Source organism: Siphateles boraxobius, unplaced genomic scaffold (genome assembly GCF_051911475.1).
Source record: "Siphateles boraxobius isolate OS27281-9 unplaced genomic scaffold, OSU_SipBor_1 54, whole genome shotgun sequence".
Lineage (NCBI taxonomy): Eukaryota > Metazoa > Chordata > Actinopteri > Cypriniformes > Leuciscidae > Siphateles > Siphateles boraxobius.
Genome location: NW_027509180.1, coordinates 2,245,469 through 2,271,306, shown reverse-complemented (window position 1 = coordinate 2,271,306; position 25,838 = coordinate 2,245,469). Strand labels below are relative to the sequence as shown.

General features: G+C 39.0%; 3 protein-coding genes and 1 pseudogene across 6 annotated transcripts in view; 2 read left to right on the top strand and 2 right to left on the bottom strand.

The window, feature by feature from the left end:
* LOC143714435 (uncharacterized) overlaps positions 1 to 25,838 on the bottom strand; it is a 280,655-nt gene that overhangs the window by 50,968 nt on the left and 203,849 nt on the right. The window lies entirely within an intron of this gene.
* Positions 32 to 14,308, bottom strand: LOC143714360 (GTPase IMAP family member 8-like; annotated as a pseudogene). Its single transcript, XR_013195475.1, has 3 exons — positions 14,220 to 14,308; positions 9,240 to 9,889; positions 32 to 4,141 (listed from the first exon to the last, which is right to left on the bottom strand). The product of XR_013195475.1 is annotated as a GTPase IMAP family member 8-like (transcript).
* LOC143714446 (uncharacterized) lies at positions 14,316 to 17,601 on the top strand. Its single transcript, XM_077205650.1, has 3 exons — positions 14,316 to 14,429; positions 15,495 to 16,193; positions 16,869 to 17,601. Exons 1-3 carry the CDS (start codon positions 14,408 to 14,410, stop codon positions 17,516 to 17,518), a joined length of 1,371 nt encoding a protein of 456 aa, XP_077061765.1. The 5' UTR covers positions 14,316 to 14,407; the 3' UTR covers positions 17,519 to 17,601.
* The window catches only part of srebf2 (sterol regulatory element binding transcription factor 2), a 36,689-nt gene continuing 30,284 nt past the window's right edge, over positions 19,434 to 25,838 (top strand). The window contains exons 1-2 of one of the 3 annotated variants that reach the window (XR_013195480.1): positions 19,434 to 19,706; positions 24,344 to 24,624. Coding sequence is in view for 2 of the 3 variants with exons in the window: in XM_077205509.1 (XP_077061624.1) it covers positions 19,625 to 19,706; positions 24,344 to 24,624 (363 nt within the window). In the remaining variant the exon portion in view is untranslated. The remainder of the gene's footprint in view (positions 19,707 to 24,343; positions 24,625 to 25,838) is intronic. The other 2 variants (XM_077205509.1, XM_077205510.1) reach the window with 2 other exon arrangements.

Here is a 25,838-nt window from a genome sequence, read left to right as displayed (position 1 = left end):
AAAGGGGCTCTTAATGGATGCTGTTGGTATATTTTTATTTTTATTTATTAGTTTATTTGTCAGGGACAATGCAGCGAACATTATTACATACATAATTATCATAGGCAAAGCCATAACAAAATGTGTAAATGTGTTGCATAAAAGGTTTCTAGCCAATAGGCTAATTTGCAACCCCAGTCCCTGGTCAGGCCTTTCTAAAAACATATACCAAAACATAGCGTAGACAGTGTTGGGGAAAGTTACTTTTAAAAGTAATGCATTACAATATTGCGTTACTCCCCAAAAAAGTAACTAAGTACGTTACTTAGTTACTTTTTATGGAAAGTAATGCGTTACATTACTTTTGCGTGACTTTTTCTCACCTGCATGGGCTTGTTTGTTTGTTTTTTAATAACAGCTAAAACAATCTATTTTTGCCAATTGTTAAGGCCCTTTCACATCAAAAGTTAAATGAATAAGCCTAAGGCTGAAGGAAATGCATATTTACTACTGTACAGTAGAGGGCGCCGCTCAAACAAACCTTTCAGCTGCTGCTGTTCTTGATTAAATAACAATAGGATACAGGAGAAGGAAGTTCAACACTCTTATTTCTAAACCTAATCTAAAGTCATTTTTGCTTATTAGTATGGTTGAATTAGATCATTGTAGGTCAGCAGCAAAGACATTGGTTAATAAAGTGAGATTAAATACATAAAGTATATTTGTGTAATTTAACATAGTTAATTATAAAACTTTTGCACAAAATTCTGAGATTGCATTTGACTGTTTTTATTCATTTTGAGGAATACTGAATGTTTTTGTGCAAGTGAGATGAGTAAATGCATGTTCAATGCAAATGCACACAACACATCACTTTATTTCTCTCAACATGGGGACAGGAGAGCTGTCAGTCAATAAATGTGAAAAAGTAACTAGCGTTACTTATTTTGAAAAAGTAACTCAGATATTTTGTTGTAAATTGAAAAAGTAATGCGTTACTTTACTAGTTACTTGAAAAAGTAATCTGATTACGTAACTCAAGTTACTTGTAATAAGTTACCCCCAACACTGAGCGTAGATTACAAAATCATGCGTCAAATACATTATAAACACTAACATTGACATTTTACACAATCCCGACCACATTACACAAAACAACACATCACATCCAGCACAGACAAAAATGACTCAATGTCCACATATTTGATTTTCTTTCAGCCAGTGTTTCACCTTTCTATTAAATGTTTTCAGGTCAGTTTCTGTTTTTATTTCTGTTGGTAAATCATTCCAAAAATGGGTCCCTATCACTGAAAAACTTGACTGGCCAAAAGTGGTTTTGCGCCCCTCTGCTATACAGTTGCCCCCCCGCTGCTCTCCTAGTGGCAACTCTCCTTGTGTTTATTTTTGTCACAAAAGGACAGAGTACGGCTGGAGCTAGATTATTTGTGCATTTAAAAATCAGCTTAAGAAAAGAAAACTTAATAAAACTATCAAAATCTAAAAGCTTGTATGTCTGTACAATTAAACAGCGATGCCACAGAATTGGTTTCTGATGCATAATTTTCAGTGCTTGTTTGTATAATGATATGATGGGTTTGACTGTTGTCTGGGAGGCTTGGCCCCATATAGTAGCACAATAAGATAAATGAGAGAGTATCATAGCATGAAAGCCATGGCTGAGGCAAGGGAAAAGTTAAAACTGCTTCTGAGGAGGCAAAAAAGAGAAAACGCGAGAGGGACACGCGAGCGCCCCTAGTGGCCAAAAGTTACACGCTGTGCCTTTAAAGACAGAGACATCGTTTGTTCAGTAAACCACCGTTTAGTTAAAAAAGTATATATTTATATTGTTTTGATTATTTTTCCCACTGTGAGCCGTGACTTAAAACCGAGGTATTTTCTCTGCTTCAGCTGGTTTAACAAATCTGCCTTCCTGTTGTATGAATATCACGGGCTCTGTGATCAATTTATTGATATTTGATTGAATAAATGTAAATGAAGCTGCTGTTCATGTTTTGAATGTCGTTTATTCACTAGTTTGGTTTGTTTTTGTGCTCATTAAAGGAGCTTGTACAAGGACACTTGTGTTCAAATATTCTACTCAGGTTTTGATTCAGAAACTACAGAAACGCTCAAACGTGTCAAACACAACTCAACATCTCTCCCTTTTCCCAGAAATGCATAATATATAACTCTTAATTTCAACATTTACTGTCCTAAACCAGCACTATGCAGTGCATGCTGGGAAATAATCTAACCCTGACACAGAAAGTGTTCAAGTAAACTTTTGCAAAATATAGTGGATTGAATGTAATAAAATGTAATGCAGATCACAATGAAACAACACAATTCAAGAACACTGTTGCTTTAGCTCACTTTATTTAAAGTGTAGAAGAGCATGTTAGATCTTCTGCTGTAATCTCTCTCAGGAACGATGGATATATGAATAACTGTCCTCCTCCTCCATAAACACCAGCGTTTGATCTGTTTCTGACACTTTATGATCCTGATTCTGTTATCAGAGGTGACTGTGTCCAACTAATGTCCATATTACAGAAATATACAGATCAAGATAACACAAATCATGCAGTTAGCTAACATGCATTAGTTTAAACATGTCTAGCTGCTGTTCATGACATTAATCAAGGATAATCATGTGCATTTGATCTGATATAACAGTATTAGGTTAAGAGATGCATTATATGAATGCTAGGATAAAGAGACACGTCTTTAATCTAGATTTAAACTGGGAGAGTGAGTCTGAGACCCGGACATTACCGGGAAGGCTATTCCAGAGTTTAGGAGTCAAATGTGGAAACGCTCTCCCTCCTTTACTGGACTTAGATATCCTGGAAAACTATAACATATTTATTGTCACCCTTCTTTTACAGTACTCTCACAGGACTGCTAGGTTCCTTGTACATGTACAGTATCTGCCATTACAAAAAACATTAACGTTTGACTATTTCACAGATAGTTTCTCTTTATATCAACAAGAACAAAAGTCATTAGTTAGACTAAAAGTATTGAGTTCAGCTGAAGAAGCATGTCTAGATGTCAAGCGCTCATTTATCTGAGCATTACTGACTCTCTCACTGAATCACACACATACTCTGTTCTGTTGGTTTCTGTTCTGCTAGTTTCTGTTCTGTTGGTTTCTGTTCTGCTAGTTTCTGTTCTGTTGGATTCTGTTCTGCTAGTTTCTGTCTCCTTAGTTTCCGTGTAGCTCTGATTGCAAGTATTGCTGCCTTTATACGACTGATTCCTTTACTCTCAGCCTCCTTTATGGCACTCTCTTCCTCTTCAGGGGTCACTGTTATCTTATCATATGTAGAAGCTGTCATGCATCTCTCCAAAATGTAATCAGTTAAAGACAGCTTAGCTTCATGTCGCGACTCCTCTACTAAACGCCAGTATATTTTCTGCCATTCTGTTTGAGGAACGTCTTCATGCTCCTGTTTGTACAGCTTCACTTTCTCATCCAACTTCTGCTTCTGAATCTCCTGAATGTCTTTCTCTGTTTCCTCAAACATGTCATTAGTGAAGTGTGTCCCTCCATTATCTTCCACCATCTTCTCTATTTTCCTGATCAGATCTGTGAACTGTGGGAAACTGGAGGACTTATTATCGAAACAGAAGAACCGGTTTCCACAACTCTCTACAAGTTCTTTAAGATCTCGATTACCGTTCTGTAGAAACTGCTCAATGGTTTTCTTTTCCTCCTCTAACTGGTCTTTGTGAGTAAAGAGGATTAAAGAGTATTTTTCCATCTGTTCTCCGAACACTTCTTTGAGCTGCTGTATTGTGTTTTTCTCCTCCTCAGTGAATCGATCCACTTTAATCACGATAATAAAAGCATGTGGTCCAGGAGAAGCGTGTGTTATGCATTTCACTATTTCAGTTTTAATCTCATCTTCACTGAGTTCAGTATCATAAAGTCCAGGAGTGTCGATCACTGAGATCTCTTTACCCATCCTCACTGTAGTTTCTGCCTTACACTGTTTCGTCTGAGAGTGCGAGCTGACGGAGGAGTCAAACCGGTTTCTGCCGATGATGGTGTTTCCAGTGGCACTTTTCCCACATCCAGTTTTTCCCAGCAGGACCAGTCTGATCTGGTCTTTCCTCTCAGGAATCTGATGCTCATCTTCAGCTGTTTCTGCTGAAACTACAACACATCAATCACATCAATGTGCAATTTAATTAAATACAACCTTCTCTAACTGCTCTTCTCTTTTAAGATCAGCTATATTTACATATCAGGCATTAGCAGATGTTCTTAAAGAGATAATGAACTGCATTTTTAAAAAGATTTTATAAAACGGCCAGTTTCAATCCTTGATTCTGATTGGTCAATAGCTGTGTTTTATTCACAATAACACACACCCAACGGTTCTGTTTCACTACACAACACCCCTAGCAACCACTCTTAGCAACGTAAACACATGTTTGATCTCATTGATATTGTTCATTGAAGCTTATATAGTAGAGTATTGTGAGAGATCGAGTAAGTGAGTGTATCTGCATTTACAGTAGATAGCATCTTCCTTCAGGTCAGTCCTATAGACCTTATGCGCCAGAGAAACGAGGGCGTCGCCATCTTTACAATATTGTCTTTGAACTTCCGTTTTTGCGGTCGCTCTGTATATTTCTATGGCATTGCTGTCCAGGAGTAATTAGCTTTTGAAGTGGATTTACTTAATGTAAAGTTAACGAAAGTTATCATGAGGATTGTAATGTTTAAAGCAGATGTCTTAACAAATGTCAGTCGACCGGGAAGATTTTAAAACAAGCCGTTCATTCATAAATAGGCAAGATCGCTGTGAAAATACAGACTGGAAGACAAAAGACAACGAGCGCAGCGCTGAAAAGGGGCGGGCAGGGCTGGACTGGCCATCGGGCATACCGAGCATTTGCCCGGTGGGCCGACGTGCTTTGTGGGCCGATACATCTCATACTTTTTTGAGATGGTGATGGCGCAGTGGATAAGGCACATGCCTTTGGTGTGAGCGACCCGGGTTCGAATCCATTGTGTCCCTGAGCAAGACACTTAACCCCTAGTTGCTCCAGAGGCGTGCGACCTCTGAAATATAGCAATTGTAAGTCGCTTTGGATAAAAGCGTCAGCTAAATGAATAAATGTACTTTAAAAAAAAAAATGTTTTTGTCTTAACGGCCCATAAAACTCGTACATCGGCGGCCCATTGCGTTTAGTTTAGTTTTGCTTAATTGGCGGCGCTGGGATCTTTGTCCCGGTGTAATGCATTGGACAAAAAAGTCAGCGTAGGTTTTTTTTTCTTTTTCTCACAGACCGGCACATGAAACGCGTAGATCAGCGGCCCATTGGTTATTTTATTGATTGACACTGGGCTGGTCCAATCACATCTTTAAACTCCTCCCCCTCTGAGCTCTGAGTGAGCGAGCAGTGTCAGTGTATCTGTCAAAATAGTCAGAGATGGAGAAGAAACGCAAGGAATGTGCAGAGAAATAGAGTGAAAAAAAAGAAACTTCAAAGGCCCTTCTTCAAGTGGCTGATGAGGATAGTGAGGAGGATAAGGAGAGAAATAACTGAATGCAGAGAACTGTGGTTAGCAGAATTTACCCACTAACGTTACCCAGTTAAGCCCTGTTCACACTACAAGCGACTTTGTCGCTGCATGTCGCCAGTGGCTGGCGATGAGGTCGCTAGTGGGCGTTCCCACTACTGGTTGCCTTTATGAATGACATCCAATGACAGTGAATCAGTTTTCTTACCGCTAAAAACAAACATTCTGGAGGGAAGATACTAAATACAAATAGACTCAGTACATAAAAAAAGGCTGAAGTGAAGCATGAAAATGAACGATAAACAAAAGGCGATAAAAAAAAGGCCGTCAATGCACTGCAGGCCCAGGGGCTGAGCGGAGAAGGATCATGCGCGCTCCAGTCCTATTGGTTGTCGCTCCCGAAGTCGCTCTTCATTTGCATAAAGTCAGAGAATGTCTAATATGGGGAGAACGTTCACTCAGTAAACTTCCGGCTTCTGAACTGGTTGCAGTTCCACTCTGGCTCCATAAGAGGGCGCTCACAGGACGAGTGCAGAATGAATGGAGGTCTATGGAGATATACCCCTCAAAATCCACTTTTCTCAGGATATAATTTTTTGTCTAGTAATTTGAATGTTGTTTTCGAAAGGAGATGCAAAGAAATTACAGATTACTGGGTGTTAGATTTTTTAGAGTCACTTATTTGCTTTAAAAAGTCTTATAAAATGTCGATGACGTCATACACATCGTACGACCAGAGAACTGCTTTACGGCAATCCTTCAGTCACTTTGGTGCTTTCGCGATCTGCACTTTCTTTTCTCCCGAGGCATCGACAACACAGCTGACACAGGGAAATACACGTGCTAGAAGAGTTTTTGTTTTGTTGTTTTAAAAGAACACGCCGAAAATACACACACACATTCTCGTCCTGCTTCGGATGCCACGATGCCATCAGGCGGTATCTCTGGTCATAATCAGTACTTTACTGATCAATCAGCGTCCATTAGCAGAATGCTAGCGTGTAATGGGCAACAACAACAACTCAACCTGTAAGAAATCGAAAGGACATAAGTACTCGTTCATTCAACTTTTGACCTATAACCCATGTTGAACTTGAAAACCTACATTCAAATCTGAGATTTCTCAATGGCACATTTAGCCGTCTAGCTCCCTAGACTCCCATTCGTTTTGCACTCAAGGCGATCGCCCCCAGTGGAACTCTGGTGGAACTACAACCAAAATTCGGTACAATAGGACTTAATAGGGAGTGGCCAGGCTTTCCGTAGATGGGCTTTGATAAAGTTAAACAGATCTCAACTTTGTCGCGTCGCCAGACCATCCGGTCGCCAACGGTCGCTGTCGCGCGCGTCGCCGGAAATCGCCCGCTCCCCATTGAAATGAATGGTATCGTGTCGCTTTGTCGCTTGTAGTGTGAACGGGGCTTTACGCATTATTTCCACATCTGCATATTTGACGATTATGCATTTTATTAGAATTGCAATGAGACGAGTTTGTAAACTATGTTTTTCGCCAAAATAAAAGATTGATGTTGTTTCCGTCAAAATAAAAGATCATGTGCTCATCTCTTCTTAAGTATAGAAATTAGTACGAAACTAATTATGAAAGTTGCTTTTATTTTTCAGTGCATTTGTTTTACAACATATGGCTATTACTGCCATGGGATTAATATTTCTAACTATTATTATGTAGTAGTGTAATGTAGACAGACACTATATCACAGCTAAAAGAGTTTTGAGTTTTTCTTTGTTCAATTTGCACACTGAATATGGGTTGGAGCTCTTAATTTTGAACTCTCAAAGTGCACCAGATTGATGAATTTAACATTAAAAAGAACAACATTTTCTTACAGGGGAGCAAACCCCCCAACACCCCTAGAGGGACAGAGGTGTTCTCACCACAGATTTACCAAAATCCTGTGGGAAAAACCGGTATTGCTATCCCAGCTTATAGCTTTCTTTAGGATTCATCACTGTGGAGTATAGTTCAACTTAGTAGTTATTTCATCGGTTAACTCTTACTCCCTCCTATCAACTTATTACATGCCATTAGTCGTTTTAATAGGAGTTGCTATACATATTCAAGGGCCTGCAAAGTTCGGTTGTGTTTATGATTATATGTAGTGGGCCAGTCTGGGCCAAAATGCCTGGGCCGATTTTTTTGTCCCAGTCCAGCCCTGGTTAGTGGTTAGTAATAAGTGAAGCTGGTAATGCTGTTTGTGGAAGAAGCTTGCGATCCTAATTCACTGTGCGCTGATTTGCAGTGAAAAGGAGAAAAATAAAAGCAGACTATGCAGGAGGAAATGTTCGGGGAGACGAGAGCAAGGATTGTGTGTTCTGCAAACAGAGTTAAGGGTAAATAAATAATTTTGCAATGTGCTGCTGTTGCTGAGCACTGGTCAAGCAAATGTTTTAGTCATTGAGAGCACGTGACGTAATTTAGATATATTTTTAAGATGGAAAAATGCGGTTTTAGAGATACTAGACATGTGACTTTCAAAAGATTGGTATAGGCTTATTTCACGCAGCCGTTATTTTGAAATCGATAGTGAGGCTCCGGTGGGAAGAACCCCGGAAGCCTTGGACTACCAACCTGAAGCTGCTGCCGCGATTTACACGATTGGATCTTAATATCCAATATAGGATATGTATATAGATCGTTCCTGCTGCTTTTTTTACTTTCTGAAAAAAAAAATTATAAATTATTTTCACTGTATATAGTCTAAAGTATGAAAGATATGTTTGTAAATTTTTTGATTAACTATTTTCTACATTAAACACAACAATACGCCATCGCATTCGCGACTCTCCTATGATTAAAAGCGACACTTCCGCGGTTCTTCCCACCGGAGCCTCGCTTTCGATTTCAAAATAACGGCTGCGTGAAATAAGCGTATAAAAGAGCACACCAGGTTCCTAACCGACCGCGGAGGGCTACTAATATAAAGGATTTCCTGGAATGTCATAAGTTTTATGACTTCTATGAGTTTTATTGCCTGAAAGACTGTTTGTATGTTATTGTCTCCTCTGTTTGTTATAATTTAATTAGAAAAACTTCTGAGTCTCACTTGTGGACTTTCTGCTCGAGTGCGCCCTCTGGCGGTGAGTATGAATGAAACAGGCATTACATGTGTACTCACTAATGCTCACAACACCTTATTTTGAGGCAAAAAATTAGTAATTCTTTTTAAAGAAATTTGAAGCATTTTTTACAAAAGACTTTTTAGTCTCCCAGTGGATGCATACGATTTCCTGACAGAAGTTGAGATATTACAGTTACTGATTTTTTTCCACAATAATTCAATACTTTACAATAAATCTTTAGACTTTTCTAATGATTTATAGAAAATTAAGCAGTATTTTGAAGTGCTCAACAAAACGGATGTATATTATTTGGATTGTCATTGTGATATTTGGCTATAAATACAAAACTGACTTATGTTAAGAGGTGTTATGCTCCTGCAGTCTGCCGTTTTTGGCAAATAAAGAAAATGTTTGTCTAAAAGCATTTCTGGATAAGGTTTGTTTATCAAGGTTTGTCCTTTATCATGGCACGTGTTTAAGTGTTGATCTGCACTGCTCGTTGTAACAGTGTTTTATATTGCGTAGTCTGTACAAAACTTCCAGCCTCTGCAGGACCAGTGCTATGAGCAATAAACAGTTCATGTACAGCCCCAACTTATCATGAATTATTGAAATAATTCACATCAACAGAACAACTTACAATCAATTATAATCTCCTTGCTGCTCCTCTTCACCTGTTTCATGATATATTTCCCACCGTTCTCCATCATCATTCCTTCAATCTTCTGCAGTAGTTCTTGTCTCTGATCACCTGATTTACTCCTGTTATTGAAACAGTGAAAGTTTCCTCCACATTCACCAGTCGCTGGAGATCCTCATGATCTTGTAGATGTTCATCAATGGTCTGATCCAGATCATCCAGCTCATCTCCATGTGTGAACAGAATCATGATGTAATTCTGAACTTCAGGACCTAATAAACGCTTGATATAATCCAGGATCTCCTCCTCGTTTCCCACAGGTTTCTCTAGAGGAACGGGGGAGACCTGATGAACATCGAGAGATCAGCTGATCCTTCATCTTCTCCAGCTTCTCTTCTTTCAGATCTGGATCCAGTAGATCTGGACAATCAATCACACACACCTGCTTCTCTCCCATCTGAGTTACTTCATCACACACTTCATGCTGCTACTGCTGCTTTTGTCAGTGGATTTTAAACTTTCTTGCTCCCAGTATAGTGTTTCCAGAAGAGCTTTTCCCAGAACCCTTCCTGCCCATCAGAAGAACCCGGATCACTGGATCATCTGGACCAGCAGATATCTCTGAAAGAGACAGAAAATATGGAGTCTGGCTGTAAATAAAATGTCAAGTGTATGTGAATGATTTTATGGCCCAAAATTACAGAAATTGCACAGCAAAATCCCCAGTGTACATATAGGTCCAACTACAGGGTGTTAAAAATGAACACTGAAGCAGTGTTGAAGTTAATGAGATAATTAAGTGATTATTGGCTATTAGTGGTGACACCTAATGTTAATAAGCAGAATCATTGAAGGAAAGAGAAACAACAAGAACAGAAAAAAGAGAAACACAAGAATTACTGACTTCGAGCCATTACACATTATTGTACTTATTATTACCAGTGTATTTCTGTCATACATCTACACACATTATTTTATATTGAACAGCAGTTTAGATGGTAATGCTTTATGGAATGTTTCGTTTCATGTCACCATTATGGTGATCAGTGTTTGCTTTAGTTGGGCTCTTGACCCTTTGCTTTTTTATCATTAGGTTTTCTCTGGCTGCTCCAACTCTGTGTTTATAAAGCACATGTATTACTGCAAGAGAAACCATTACATGGCCTGTGTTTCCTGAAAGCATCGCAAGCCTAAATTGATCGTACAGATCGTGTTGCATTCTTTTTTAGATCAGGTTAGGCTTAAAAGGCTTTTGGGAAACACAGCCCAGGTCATGATGGTTATGTTTAAATTATGAAAAAACAAACCTGTAGTGACCTGATTTAGTCAACCAGCATTATAAACTGATTATACAAAGGTTCTATTCATTTTTATTACAGTAGCTAATTCCAGCAGTGATTTAATACTCTGAAGGTTTCAAAATCCCACACAGATATCAAGAATCTACATATGAATCTCAACAATGGTGACAATCACACAAAAGATTAATGTTGCAGTGCATGATGGGAGCCACCAATCAAAATATATCCATGGCTCCCATCATGCATTGCAGTATGAATAAAGTATACAGCTGAATTGTCCTGTAATGTTCATTGTTTTTCCTGTTTGCATGTTTTTTTGCTATTGTTTTGTTATGACTTTAATAGCTTGTTTTGTGATGTTCAGAGTTGATCTGCGTGTCACTAGTTTGTTTATTGTCACCATTGTTGTGATTTATAGGCTGATTCTTGATGTTTGTGTGTCTAAACACAAGATCTCCAGTGCATAAAGAATTTTCAAAATTGTTCATATTGCTGTTGGTTCTCATACTGTAGAATCTCAGGGCAATCACAAATGCTAAAATACAACATCAATCATATTGTCAAAGATTTAGACTCTAAATGTCATCAGTGAATCAGAAAGTTTTCTCGAGCAATAACAAATGTGCTTTATAAACACACTGAAGCACAAAGCAGCCAGTGAAAATTTAACAATTAAACATGAAAAGGGTCCAGAGTCCAACTAAAGCAAACACTGACCACCATAATGGTGGCTTGAAATGAAAAATTCTATAAAACATTGCCGTCTAAACTTCTGTTGATTCTCAATAACTTTTGTAGATGTATGACAGAAATAAAGTCACACTGGTAATAATAAGTACAATAATGTGTAAAGGCTTGAAGTCAGTAGTTCTTGTTGTTTCTCTTTCCTTCAATGATTCCTCCTGCTTATTAACATTGGGTGTCACCACTAATGGCCAATCATCATTTAATTAATCACTTAATTATGTCATTAACTTCAACACTGCTTCAGTGTTCATTTTTAACACCCTGTAGTTGGACCTATATGTACACCAGGAGTGTTCATTTAACACTGGGAATTTTGCTGTGTGCAGCCTACCAATCCGGGTAAAAAATACAAAATTACAAGCTGCAATGTGAGGATTGTATGAATTTGTTCTGTATTATATTTCAAAGATTTTGCGTTCGACCGAAAAGGCATTCCCGCCCATGTCATATTTTCCCCATCATCCTGCACCATATTTTGTGTTTTTCAGTAAATGGAAAGATGTTGTATGTTAATGTTAGTATTAGGGCTGGGCGATATATCGCACGATATTGTTATGCGCATCTCGTCAGTAAAGCCGGTTCCTTGATTAGTAGTAAATCGCCTTCCCCTGCTTTCAGATGGAGCGGCATTTACTGCACAGCACAAACTCCAGTGTTAAATTAACACTCAAGAATGTTAAAGTTAATGAGATAATTAAGTGATTAATTTAGTGATGTTTGAGCATTATTGAAGACGCCCGATGTTAACAAGCTGAATCACTGAAGGAGAAAATCACAAATTGTAAGCCACCGTTATGGTGATCAGTGTTTGCTTTAGTTGGGCTCTTGACCCTTATACTTTCAATTTAAATTGATTTTTCTGCTGTTATTTATTTATAACAGTCAAATGAACAAAAAAAGTATGATCTGATAGTGTTGGTTATGTTCTGGCATAATCATGCTGTGATCTGAAAATGAATATTATTGAGATAGTTTGGTTTAACTTATTAGCAACAATCTTTTGATCATACCGCATATATGAGTATAGGTATGGTTCTTATAATCCAAAATATTTAATAATCATTGTTCTGATCAAAACACATTCAAATAAATGTATTTAGAAACACAGAGATCAATAATCAGCCTGTGAATCTCAACAATTGTGACAATAATAAAGCATGTTGCAGTGTCTGCCACCAATCACAACTCATTAATCGCTCCCATCATGCATTGCGATATGAATAAATTATGATCTGAATTTTCTATGTAATTTACTTTTCCTAATTGAATATTCTGCTCGTCACCATTGTTGAGATGCATAGACTGAATCTTGAAGTCTGTGTGTGCCTATAAGGATTTTTTTTTAGAAACAAATTTTAAGAAATCCTTTTTATAATACCTAAAATTCTGGATAATTAGGCAGAATCACAGTTATGCTGTAACCAACAACATAAACCAAAATCATAAAGTTCAAATGATGATTGTCATAATATAACACCATCAGATCACTTTTTTTCTTTGTTCATCTGACAGTTATGACTCAGAAACATCAGCCAATTAAAATCTAAAGTTAATAATTTAAGGGTCAAGAGACCAACTAAAGCAAACACTGATCGCCATAACGGTGGCTTACAATTTGAGTTTTTCTCCTTCAGTGATTCTGCTTGTTAACATCAGGTGTCTTCAATAATGCTCAAACATCACTCAATTAATCACTTAATTATCTCATTACCTTTAACACTCTTGAGTGTGGACTCATATACACTCCCGGGAGTGTTAATTTAACACTGGAGTTTTTGCTGTGTACAAAGAGCCGTAGTTAACTGACAAGCTGAGCCATATCACATTAATTATCGCTGGCGATGCGTCCGTGATATTGATGCGATATGGTCCAGCTTGTCAGTGAACTACGGCTCTTTGTAGTAAATGCCGCTCCATCTGAAAGCAGGTGAAGGCGATTTACTACTAATCAAGGATCCGGCTTTACTGACGAGATGCGCATAACAATATCGTGCGATATATCGCCCAGCCCTAGTTAGTATTTAATGTTCAGTAATGTTAGAAACTTAGAGGACTTTCTGTAGCCTAATGTTTTTGAATTTTGTGGTTACCATTATGCAGAAGAGTGACGACTGTGTAATTTGGGATATTTTTCAGACCCTGTCGCCATTTTATCACACTGCAGAAAGATCACAGCGCAGGAAAATACTTCCTATAAGAACAATAAATACATTCAACTAACTCAATTTATATTTATATTAGGCTACTTATATTATCAATAAATCAACACATCTGCATAAAACCCGTTGCAGGAGATGTAAACTCGCCAGGAGTCGAGCTGATGTTTAAGTTTGTCTAAGTCTCAAATAAGAAAATTAGAGCGAAATTAGATAAGCATTAATAACTGGTTGTGGAGCTGATCTTTCTTCTGTAGGTCTGCGTCATATAGCATAGCTATAGCCCTAAGCCACGCCCATTACTGGTGCTGCAGCGTGACGTGATATCGAAACTGAAAGAAAATCTGATCCATAAACCACACATCCATAATCTAGTTTTGCTCTTATTATTGTTGAATAACAATAATAAGTTTGAATAACAAACTTTTCAGTTTCAATCAGCCCCACTATTCACGACCTGATACACACATAATCCTCTTACATTTCTCTTACACTTTGTTTATGTGAAAAATACATGAAATTTTCGTGTCAGACCACATTCCAAGAAAAAACTTTTTTATTATATAATTTTAAATCTATATCTCTACTTATCTTTTTTATTTGTAAAGAAAATATGTTTGGTTTTCTCTACAGGGAATTTAGATCCCCATTTACAAGAGCATTTCCCACATTTCTGCCTCTAATCCAAAATCCTCTGTCTAGGGAACGATGGTTTGATTAATAACTGTCCTGCTCCCGCATAAACACCCGCATTTGATCTGTTTCTGACACGGAACCTGTGTGAGTGTTTCTCTGAGTGTCCGACAGGAGGCGCCAAATCCTCTCCATTCAAACTCTCACTGATGACGTTTGATCTTCCGCTCATGCGCAGCGCGAGTCTGAACCATAGACTAAAAAACTATCGGACAACAAACCCTCCAGAATCAGCGCGAGTCAGTCAACAAACTGATCTGATGCTCACATCATGTCTGGAAACGCTTTTCCAGGTGTGTAAATATCAATGTGTACGCCATACCTGTTTTGTGTATCACTAACTCGTGTTTGTTTACGTCTAAACAACTAAAGTTTGTTTATCTAAGTTACATGTGTCCCTGATAACGATAGTTATTTGTTCCATGAGTTCATCATTATGGAAAAAATTTAGGCCTGTTAATAAAATAACCATAGAAACATTGACATGCAGAGATTGTAGGAACGTTAGATTATGGTTATAATAACCGACAAAGTTTGTTAAAACCGTTAAATATAACCGTTAAAGTTAATTCCTAGAACATTAGCTATTGTCACTTAAAATAACCAAACATCTACTGATTATTGGACGGAAAACAACATATAATACACTAGTATAAACTCTTAATATAAAAAGTAATATTTTATTAAAAATACTATTTTAAATGAAATAAGAAAAGTTCCCATTTTTAACCACGTTTTATGACATGTGTTTTTAATTGTTTTGGCATGTTATTAAGCTTATATGATGTTTATATTCAGTACTATCCAATTATATACATTTTCAGTTGTCATAAGATTATGAGTCTGCAACTTCTCTATAAAGGTATCAACATTTTTCAAGGTAACAAAAAATATTTAGCAAGGAGTTGCCTATTTAGCAACTATAATGTAAATGTCATTATATGACAGAAAAACACACTAAATTTAAACTATAGTATATAGGATACATATCTGTAAAAATAAGTCATATATTATTTATATTTATGTAAAAAAAAATCCCTATTTTAACCCCCAGTGAGACAAATTTGTATTGTTTGTAAGAGAGTTTTTTTAAATTAATTTATGTATTGATTGATCGCACGTTATCAATCTGATTTTGTTTATTATCAGTGTTATCGAATTATGTTTATAATAAATTCTATGATAATATTATGAAAGTGCAACGTGTCATCAATAAAGGTAACAATTTTTTAAGGAGTCAAAATTAAAATGTTTAAATAATAATAGTTTTAAGTTAAATTATTACAATAGTCCAACGATATGTGACGTATTGAAATAAAGAACGTGAAAGTGAAGGTGTGTTGTGTTTCTGACTCCAGATCAGTGGGGATCTGAGGAGGAGAGAGAGGGGGAGGAGCTGAGACTCATTCTGATTGGCCGGACAGGCTCAGGCAAGAGCGCCACAGGAAACACCATCTTAGGGCGACATCACTTCCTGTCTGCGCTGCGTGCGAGTTCGGTGACGCGCGTGTGTGAGTGCGGCGCCGCGGATCTGCGTGAGGAAGAGGAGTGCGCTGGGATGAAGAGGGTTCTGGTGGTGGACATGCCGGGGTTCGGCGACACGCGGGTCGACGCGAGTCACGTTCACGCCGAGATGGCGAAGTGTGTGACGCTGACGGCTCCGGGGCCGCACGCCTTCCTGCTGGTGGTGCCGCTGGGCCGGTTCACGGAGGAGGAGCCGCGCGCCGTGGCGGAGATGCTGCGCGTGTTCGGCCAGGAGGCGCTCCGCCACACGGTGGTGCTGTTCACGCGCGCAGACGAGCTGGAGGAGGGGGGGATGGAGGAGTTCCTGGGGGCCGGATCCGCTCCGGAGCCGCTAGCGCTCCTGCTGAGCCGCTGCGGGGGACGCTACTGCCTCTTCAACAACAGGGCGCCGGAGAACCGCGCGCAGGTGCGCCTCCTGCTGGAGACGGTGCGGGAGATGCTGGAGCGCGCGGGCGGAGTCTGTTACTCAAGTAACCTGTTCCTGCAGGCCGAGCGAGCCGTACGCGACGAGCAGCAGCGCCGCACACTCAACAGTGAGCAACACACATTCTTACTTCAACATACAGATATACTATAGATAGATAAGATGGATGGATAGATAGATAGATAGATAGATAGATAGATAGATGGATGAGATAGATGATAGATAGACAGATAGATATATGGATAGATAGATAGATAGATAGATAGATAGATAGATAGATAGATAGATAGATAAATGATAGATAGATAGATAGATAGACAGATAAATGAGACATAGATAGACAGATAGATAAATAGACAGATAGATAGATAGACAGATAAATGATAGATAGATAGATAGATAGATAGATAGATAGATAGATAGATAGATAGATAGACAGATAAATGATAGATAGATAGATAGATAGATAGATAGACAGATAAATGATAGATAGATAGACAGATAGATAGACAGACGATAGATGGATAGATGGATAGACAGACAGACAGACGATAGATAGATAGACAGACAGATAAATGATAGACAGATAAATGATAGATATATAGATAGATAGACAGATAAATAGATAGATAGATAGATACAGAGACAGATATACTACATATGACAGAAAGGTATTCTTGTTTTCTGAAATATTGATCACACTTTAGTGAGTTTAATGGTAAAAAGAAGAAAGTGTCTGTCGGAAGAATGAAGTGTATTGTTGTGACTCTCGTTCTCTCCTCAGTGTGGAGGAGTGGTGCGGGCGGCAGACGGCAGGCGCTGCGATCGGCTCTGGGACGCATGCGGGCCGAAGCTGCGCTCTCAGGGAAGGTTCTGGAGCGTGTGAAGGTGCTGGTCGCCGCGGGGGCCACGGGTGTGGCGGTGGGGGCCGTGCTCGGAGCCGCAGCCCCGCTAGCGCTGGCGGGGTCGGCGGGGCTAGTCGGAGTCTCCTCAGGCCAGGCGTTGGGCGCTATCGTGGCGGCCGCGAGCGGACAGACGGCGGTGGCTCTGGGAGCGGTGACGGGCGGGGGGGTCGGGGGGGCGGTCGGGGCCCTAGCCGGAGCCGAGGCCGCGGGGCCGGGAGACGCCGCGCTGGAAGCTCTGCAGCAGGTGGGAGTGATGGGGACTGTGGTGGTGGGCGTGGCTGCAGGAGTGGGCGGGGTCGTGGGGGTGGGGTCAGCACTGGGGGCGGGGCTAGGGGGCGGCGCTGTGACCAGTTCAACCGCAGTGAACGGCATCGGAACGACCGCGCGCATCCTGAGCGAGATCGGGCGAGCGGCGGCGGGAATCGCTCTGGCCGGAGGATTCGTCGTCAAAGTGGTGAAGGAGAAAGTTCGGTCCGCGGAAAACAGCTTCAGCGAACGCAACTCCTACGAGATCCACTGGAACAAGTGAAGACATTAATGCAGTGCGTTTACATGCTGTTTACATTACATTCAAAACTAGTTTTTACCTATTGATATAAACCAGCATTCAAACAGTGTGTTCAGGATCCAGTGATTCACTCATTTAGGATACACATTCTTTGTATTGAGCATAATATCCATATTTAAAACTTTATCGACTAACATGACTAGCTTCGACAGACGGCCGTACGCATCGACTTACGCCACAAGAGCAACACTTGACGATGTGTGACGTAGATGTAGGAGTAGCGCAAACTCTGATGCCGCTCGCGGTTCATTACGTTGTGTGTCAAGTTCAAGCGTTACTCTTGTGGCGTACGTCGATGCGTACGGCCGTCAATTTAGTCGATAAAGTTTTAAATATGGATATTTTTTTACACAAACACTTTCTTGATGGATAGATGCGCTTTTATGATGATAGAGGGAGAGTAAATCATAGGCTAATTTTTTCATTTTTGGGTGAACTTTAATGCCGTGCTTTTTTACATCCATTCTCTGCACCTATTCTCTGTGATCTGATCATTTCATTCAGGTTCATAAATGCATTTCAACATGAAAATTACATTTTGAACTAGTTTTGATATAAACCTGCATTCAAACGGTGTGTTCAGGATACAGTTATTCACTCATTTATGATAAACATGTTTTGTATTGAGCAGATTTTAGTGAACTCCAGGTTGAACTGTGTGTTTGAAACAGTTGGTGACGTGTTCTCTGGTTTAGTGAGATCAGATGTGGACTGAACACTGTGTGTGTGTGTGTGTGTGTGTGTGTTTTCTGAAGCAGCTCAACACAAATAAACACACGTGAAGAATGAGGCTTTTATTTGTCATACTAGCGCTTCACTCACACACATCTGACGTTACTTCACCAGTTAAAGCCTGAACTATTTATGCTTAATGTTTGTTCATTTCCACTCTGGGTTACTGGAATCATATCTCACATTTATAAGAGTGAAAAGAATCATCAAAGCTAAATTAATAAATTACTTATTTTATTCTCAAAAACCCATTGAAAGTCATCATGCATTTGATTTTTCCCTGATTAACAGCGTTTTATTAAGCTAATCGTGATATTTTATTTTTTATTATTTTGTTTTGGGGTGATTTTGGAAAAATGTTAATGTATTTTCAAGGGAACAAAATTCTACTGATATTTTTTACTGATTTATGAGTCTACAAAGGAGTTTTGAAAGGACTACAATTTTATTTTACTATGGGTTATAAGACTAGGTAATATATTAAAATTAAAACAATAAAAATAATCTCCCTTCCACATATAAGTCAAAACCCTGTTCTGTTAAGATACTTTTATTGTTTATCGAGTGTTATCAAGTTGACATAAATATATCTAAACTGGGAAGCATGCTTTAAACAGAAGGTGCTTTATAACCTTTTATAATCTTATGACAACTGATCATAAAACATAATGTCAACTTGATTTAACGCAATGTAGTTTGGCAGGAATATGGTTGAGATACATTTCAGAAGGTCTCCTTTTAAAGGTATTCTGGTCAGAAATGCTATTTAATAATAAGAATATATACATATTATTTAACATATAAATTATTACTGTCTCATTGCTGGTAAAAGCGCTAAAATTAGGTTGTGTGAATATGATGCTAATGATGCAACCACACACAAAGAGACTCTTCAGCATTATTTAGATATTTAACTGACCTCTCACCAACCCACTGCATGCTCATTAAATATTCATGAACTCTTCACTCACGTAGAGCGGCCTAGGCGGAGTTTAGTCTAAGGGGCGGGGCGAATGCAAATGACTAGAGCGCCTCTGCTCATCGACGCACAATCAGGCCACGCTCGAGTTGGCGATCTGATTGGACGACAGCGCCCGATCTTACGACGGCCATCGCCGAGCGCGAGCCAATCAGACGTTATTCTCACTGTTTGTGAATGACGTCACTGCTGAGGCGCAAGATGGCCGCGTCTAGTCGGTAAACGCTCGTCCGACCGCGGAACTGACCGAGTGAAGATCCGGAGTGTTTAGATGCTGTGACCAAATGAACATACGGAGTGTGTAGATGTGGTAAGCGTGTGTTGAGGAGCGAATAACCCGACAGAGACTCGCGAGGATGGACGCCTCCGAGTTCATGGACACTATGGACCCGAGCTTATCCGAACTGGGCGATGAGTTCACACTGGGAGACATCGACGGTGAGACATGATGATGGACACTGATGTCTTTCAGTTCAGTGTGTGTGTGTGTGTGTGTGTGTTCAGATCAGGGGTTTTCTGTATTGATATAGAGTCTGTCATGTGCGACTCATCTGCGGTAAATCTTCAGATAACACGTAAAAGTACTGGATTATTGTAATAACCTATGGCAGCAGAAAAACCAGTTGAGTCTGCACTGGTTGTTCAGGTGATGATGATGATGATGATGACCTCTTCTTCGTCATCATGTGTGTGTCAGTGTCTGATAAATAAAAAAGTGCAGGATAAAGATATTGTGCTGACTGTTATTACTGCTGTTATTAAGGTTGTTGTTGGTGAAATAAGAGTGGTAATATTGTTGTTATTAGAGTTATATGTTTTAGGTGTAGGCTAGGCCTTATTGGTGTTATTATTAATGTTAGTAGTGTTATTGTTGTTATAAGGGTTATTATTAGTGTTGTTATTATAGTTATTAGCGCTGTTTTTGGTGTAATTAGTGTTTTTTATTGGTGTTTTTGTTGTTGTCATTAGAGTTATTGTTGCCATTAGAGTTATTATTAGTGTTGTTATTGGTGTTATTATAGTTGTTGTTGTTGTTGTTGTTATTATTCAGGGCTCAACGTTAAGGATTTTTTCCACTGGCCCAGTCGGCTCACCACTAAAAAGTAATGAATAAATAAAACAAATAAAATAAGCCTAGTTATTCTGTCTTCAATGTTTTTGACCCATGACCTTAAAAAATAAGGTTCTGATACCGAAAACGTCTAGCCTAATTCATATAAATGTAAAATGTCATACAATAAGCTAATAATAAAATTACGAGCAACAGCACAAATACAATAGAACAAACATACAAATAAAATAAACGTATTAAATAAACTAAAATAAAATAAAATACATAATCAAATGTTAAATATCAAGGCATAGTCTTCACTGTATAAATGATATAGATTAAGGTTACAAATGTTATTCAGTCACGAGCAGCGAGTGATTTCTTCTTCGTCCCTGTGATCATTAAAACACAGACGCAGGATTATTAGGCTACTGTCACTTTAAGAGCTTCACTGATCCAGTATACTGACACACACACACTCACACACACCTGTTTATTCCTCAACTGTTTATGTCCACTTAACATATAATTAGTGTTATTAGTGTTAGTGTTTTTATTAATGATGTTGTTAGGGTTAGTGTTTTTGTTAATATTGTTGGTGGTTATAATGAGTGTTGTTATTTCTTGATATCAACAATTCAATTTTAACTAGTTAAAATTATAGTTATTGATATCAGGAATTAGATTTATACTAGTAACAATGGCAATTTTTGATATCAAAAATTACATTTCCACTAGTAACAATGCTAATTCTTGATATCAACAATTACATTTTTACTAATTAAAATGCTCATTCTAGATATCAAGAATTGTATTTCAACTAGTAAAAACTATAATTTTTGATATCTGTAATTGTATTTTCACTAGTGAAATGTCACCATAGGCTGCCATTCAAAATTAATATTTGATATCAATAATTGATTTCTTACTAGTTGCAATTCCAATTTGACATATCAGAAATACAACTCTTACTAGTAAAAACCTTTATTTTTGATATCAAGAATTCAATTGTCACTAGTTGAAATGTCTATTCTTGATATCAACAATTGAATTGCTACTAGTAACAATGTTCATTTTTGATATCAATAATTCCGATTTCACTAGTGACTATGTTAATTTCTGATATCATGAATGTGATTGTTACTAGTAAGAAAGCCATTTTAGATATCTGAAATAATATTGATATCAGAAATACATTTTCAGATATCAAAAATGAAAGTTTTTACTAGTAGCAATTAAATTGTTGATATCAAGAATAGACATTTCAACTAGTGACAATTGAATTATTGATATCAGGAATTCACATTCTTACTAGTAACAATGTAATTATTGATATGAATAATTATATTTCTACTAGTAAGAAATCAATTGTTGATATCAACAATTGATTTTGAATGGCAGCCTATGGTGACATTTCACTAGTGAAAATACAATTACAGATATCAAGAATTCAATTGTTGATATCAAGAATTAATATCCTGGAAATGAATAAAAGTTAAAACGGCTTGCCATAGTGTTGTGTGTGTGATCAGACACACACACCTCTCTGTGAACACGCACTGAATCTGATCATCCGCTCCTGTGTCTCAGTGATTCTCTCTAAAGACACACACACTAACAGCTGTTGATCTCCATGTGTGTGTGTGTGTGTGTGTGTGTGTGTGTGTAAGAACAAACACACACACACTCTCTGGTGTTTCTAAAGCTTAGTAAGATCCAGAAGATGATGTGAATCTCATGAACCCTGTCAAGATCACAATCATATCCAGCTCACATATTCATCACCAAACAAATGAGAAGATATTATTTACATGATGACAATGAAGCATTTTTATGACTATTAAACACATCTCCCATTAAATGTTTGCAAATAAAGTTGCACATACTTATAAATTTTGTATTACAGATGCACCGATCTGACAAATTTGACCGATGATTCTTTATATTTTAAAGCCGATAACAGATATATTTGTAAATAAATCAAAATTTGCATATACTTTTTTGAGAGTCTGATTACACAAAAAAAAGGCACACACACTTCACATACAGTATATCACACACACACATATACAGTACAGTAGTGTATAGTGAACCGGTGTAAGATTCATTCACTTCTCAAACTCATTTTACTCTCCGATGGCCAAAAAATAAATAAATTGCCTTACAAAGAAATAAAATAATGCATAAATAATGCAAACAAGTCAAATAAAAAATGTGCCATGGATAAATAAAATAGTCTACTAATAATCCAGACAATAATGATTTCAATGAAACCATCTTGTTTATGAAAATAATACAAGATAAGAATGTTGTTTTTGGTAATAATGCATAAATGTTTTTTTGTTTTGTTTTTGACAAATAAACGATTAACTGGGAACGCTGGGAAACTGTAGAGCTTGCTTTCTTTTCAAAGTGATTTACATCATATTTCAAGCGATTGAATCCATCATGTGTATCTGAAGTGTCTCTGATGAAGGAAATAATACATTATCGGCTCTCAGATATCGGCCAAATTTACTGATCGGGTGGATAACGATAAATTAACAATAAATGAGCATAGTGTATATCGACCGATACCGGTATGATGTGCATATTAAGCTGTGTGATGCTTATATATCCAACTTCATATGATCACAGAGATTTGATCTGAAACTCAATTCATTATTGAGCTGAATCTGTCCAGAATGAAGGAGGCGTGAGTTTGGACTGGTTTTGTGGTGAAATATGACGTTCCTCCACTGGAAACACTGGTTTGTTCGGTCCTGTGCGCGCTGGGACATGTTTTATGATGTGTGACTCGTTACTGTGATGATGATGATGATGATGTAAATCAGTGCTTCACACACAGCGTGTCGAGGTCTGATGTGTGTGTTATCTCTCACTGGCCTTGAGTCACTGACCTTCATCTCATTATCTCAGGTCAAAGGTCAGGGTCAGGAGTGTGTTACCGGCTGCCAGACAGCAATTGGCCTTTTTTAAGCTCCGCCCCTTTCAACTTTACACAACCTCCCATTATAATAATGCAGTGTATTTTCATTATCAGTCACTGGGTTAGTCATTACTGCTTTCATATCAGTGACATCAAAGTCAGTTAAGGGCTTTTAGTGACAGCAAATTTAGATTTAGTTTTAGTCTTTTGACTAAAATGGCAAGTTTTAGTAGACAAAATACAATAAGATTTTAGACTAAATCTACAGTAGATCTAGTCAACTAAAATATAATGGGTTTAGTTAAATTGTAATGCATTCATTTAGAATTTCTCTAAAATGTCCAAACCCATTATATACTCCCGGAGAAAACATCCATTAACCTGTTAATATGATGATTAAAGTTTGATTTTAAAGTTTGAACATGAAATACAGACACAGATTTAACTACTGTGACATTAAAAATATCTTAAAATGAAATAAAAGCACTTCTTCTAAAGTAGAACACGTCTTCTTTATAACACCTTTCATACATCATTCTTTATTCTTTCAAACAAACATATTTATTTGTATAAATTACATGTAATTCATCTTTATTAAAGCTATTAAAGAGCAGTGAATGCTTTTTCTTTTGTTGGTTGATTAATATGAAGTGCACTGACGGCATTGGGTTTATTACGCACTGTCACTTTAAGACCGAATGCACGGATCCAATGCACTGATGCACATCCGATATTCTCACAACTGTTTACGTTCTGTAAAGACATAACCGACTGTGTTTACGTGAGTACTCTCCAAAACTGACATTTAGACATAATGTTTTCTGTTTTGCATTTGTACAATCCTCCCTATAGATAGATTTTTTTCATAGTTTTTGCCATTCAAAACTGTTTTTTATTTAGTCTGTGAAAAAATGTTGTTGACGAAAATAATTATAGAAATTATGCGTCATCGAAATTAACACTGAGGGCTTTGAGGCTCTTCACTGAGCTTCTCTTCATGTGACGAGTGATCTGTCGTGATTTCAGCATGTGCTACACACAACAGTCCCAACCCAGCAGAAATTGTATAATATTTTGTGTGTTTGTGTCTGCCAGAGATGCTGCAGTTCGTCAGTAATCAGGGGGATTTCCCGGATCTCTTTGAGGATCAGATGGGGGGCGGATCTGTGGCCCCCGTGAGGCCCCTCCCACTGACGGCCCCCAGCGCCATCCTGACCCCCCCACACACACCTGTGCAGACCAGCAGCCAGACACACACACAGACACAGATACAGACGCAGATACAGGCACAGACTCAGACACACACACAGACGCAGATACACACACAGACACGCACACCGCCGCTGCTGCAGCCACGACCACAGCCCATCACACAGGTGAGCATGACCACACCCCCTCACTCTCTGACCACACCCCTTCAACTCTGACCACACCCCATCACTCTCTGACCACACCCCATCACTCTCTGACCACACCATCTCAACTATCTGACCACACCCCTAAACCATGACAACACCCTCTCAACTATGACCACACCCCTAAACTATGGCGACACCCTCTCAACTATCTGACCACACCCCCTCACTCTCTGACCACACCCCTTCAACTCTGACCACACCCCATCACTCTCTGACCACACCCTCTCAACTATCTGACCACACCCCTAAACGATGACCACACCCCCTCACTCTCTGACCACAGAGCATGGGGGTGTGGAGCACAAAACCACACACCCTCACACTCTGACCACACCCTCTTACTCTCTGACCACACCCCTCACTCTCTTACCACACCCTCTCAACTATCTGACCACACCCTCTCAACAATCTGACCACACCCCCTCACTCTCTGACAACACCAACCTTAACTCTTTGACCACACCCCTAAACCATGACAACACCCTCTCAACTATCTGACCACACCCCTAAACTATGGCGACACCCTCTCAACTATCTGACCACACCCCATCACTCTCTGACCACACCCTCTCAACTATCTGACCACACCCCTAAACGATGACCACACCCCCTCACTCTCTGACCACAGAGCATGGGGGTGTGGAGCACAAAACCACACCCCCTCACTCTCTGACCACAGAGCATGGGGGTGTGGAACACAAAACCACAGCCCCTCACACTCTGACCAGACACTCTTACTCTCTGACCACACCCCTCACTCTCTGACCACACCCCTCACTCTCTGACCACACCCCTTCAACTCTGACCACACCCCATCACTCTCTGACCACACCATCTCAACTATCTGACCACACCCCTAAACCATGACAACACCCTCTCAACTATGACCACACCCCTAAACTATGGCGACACCCTCTCAACTATCTGACCACACCCCCTCACTCTCTGACCACACCCCTTCAACTCTGACCACACCCCATCACTCTCTGACCACACCCTCTCAACTATCTGACCACACCCCTAAACGATGACCACACCCCCTCACTCTCTGACCACAGAGCATGGGGGTGTGGAGCACAAAACCACACACCCTCACACTCTGACCACACCCTCTTACTCTCTGACCACACCCCTCACTCTCTTACCACACCCTCTCAACTATCTGACCACAC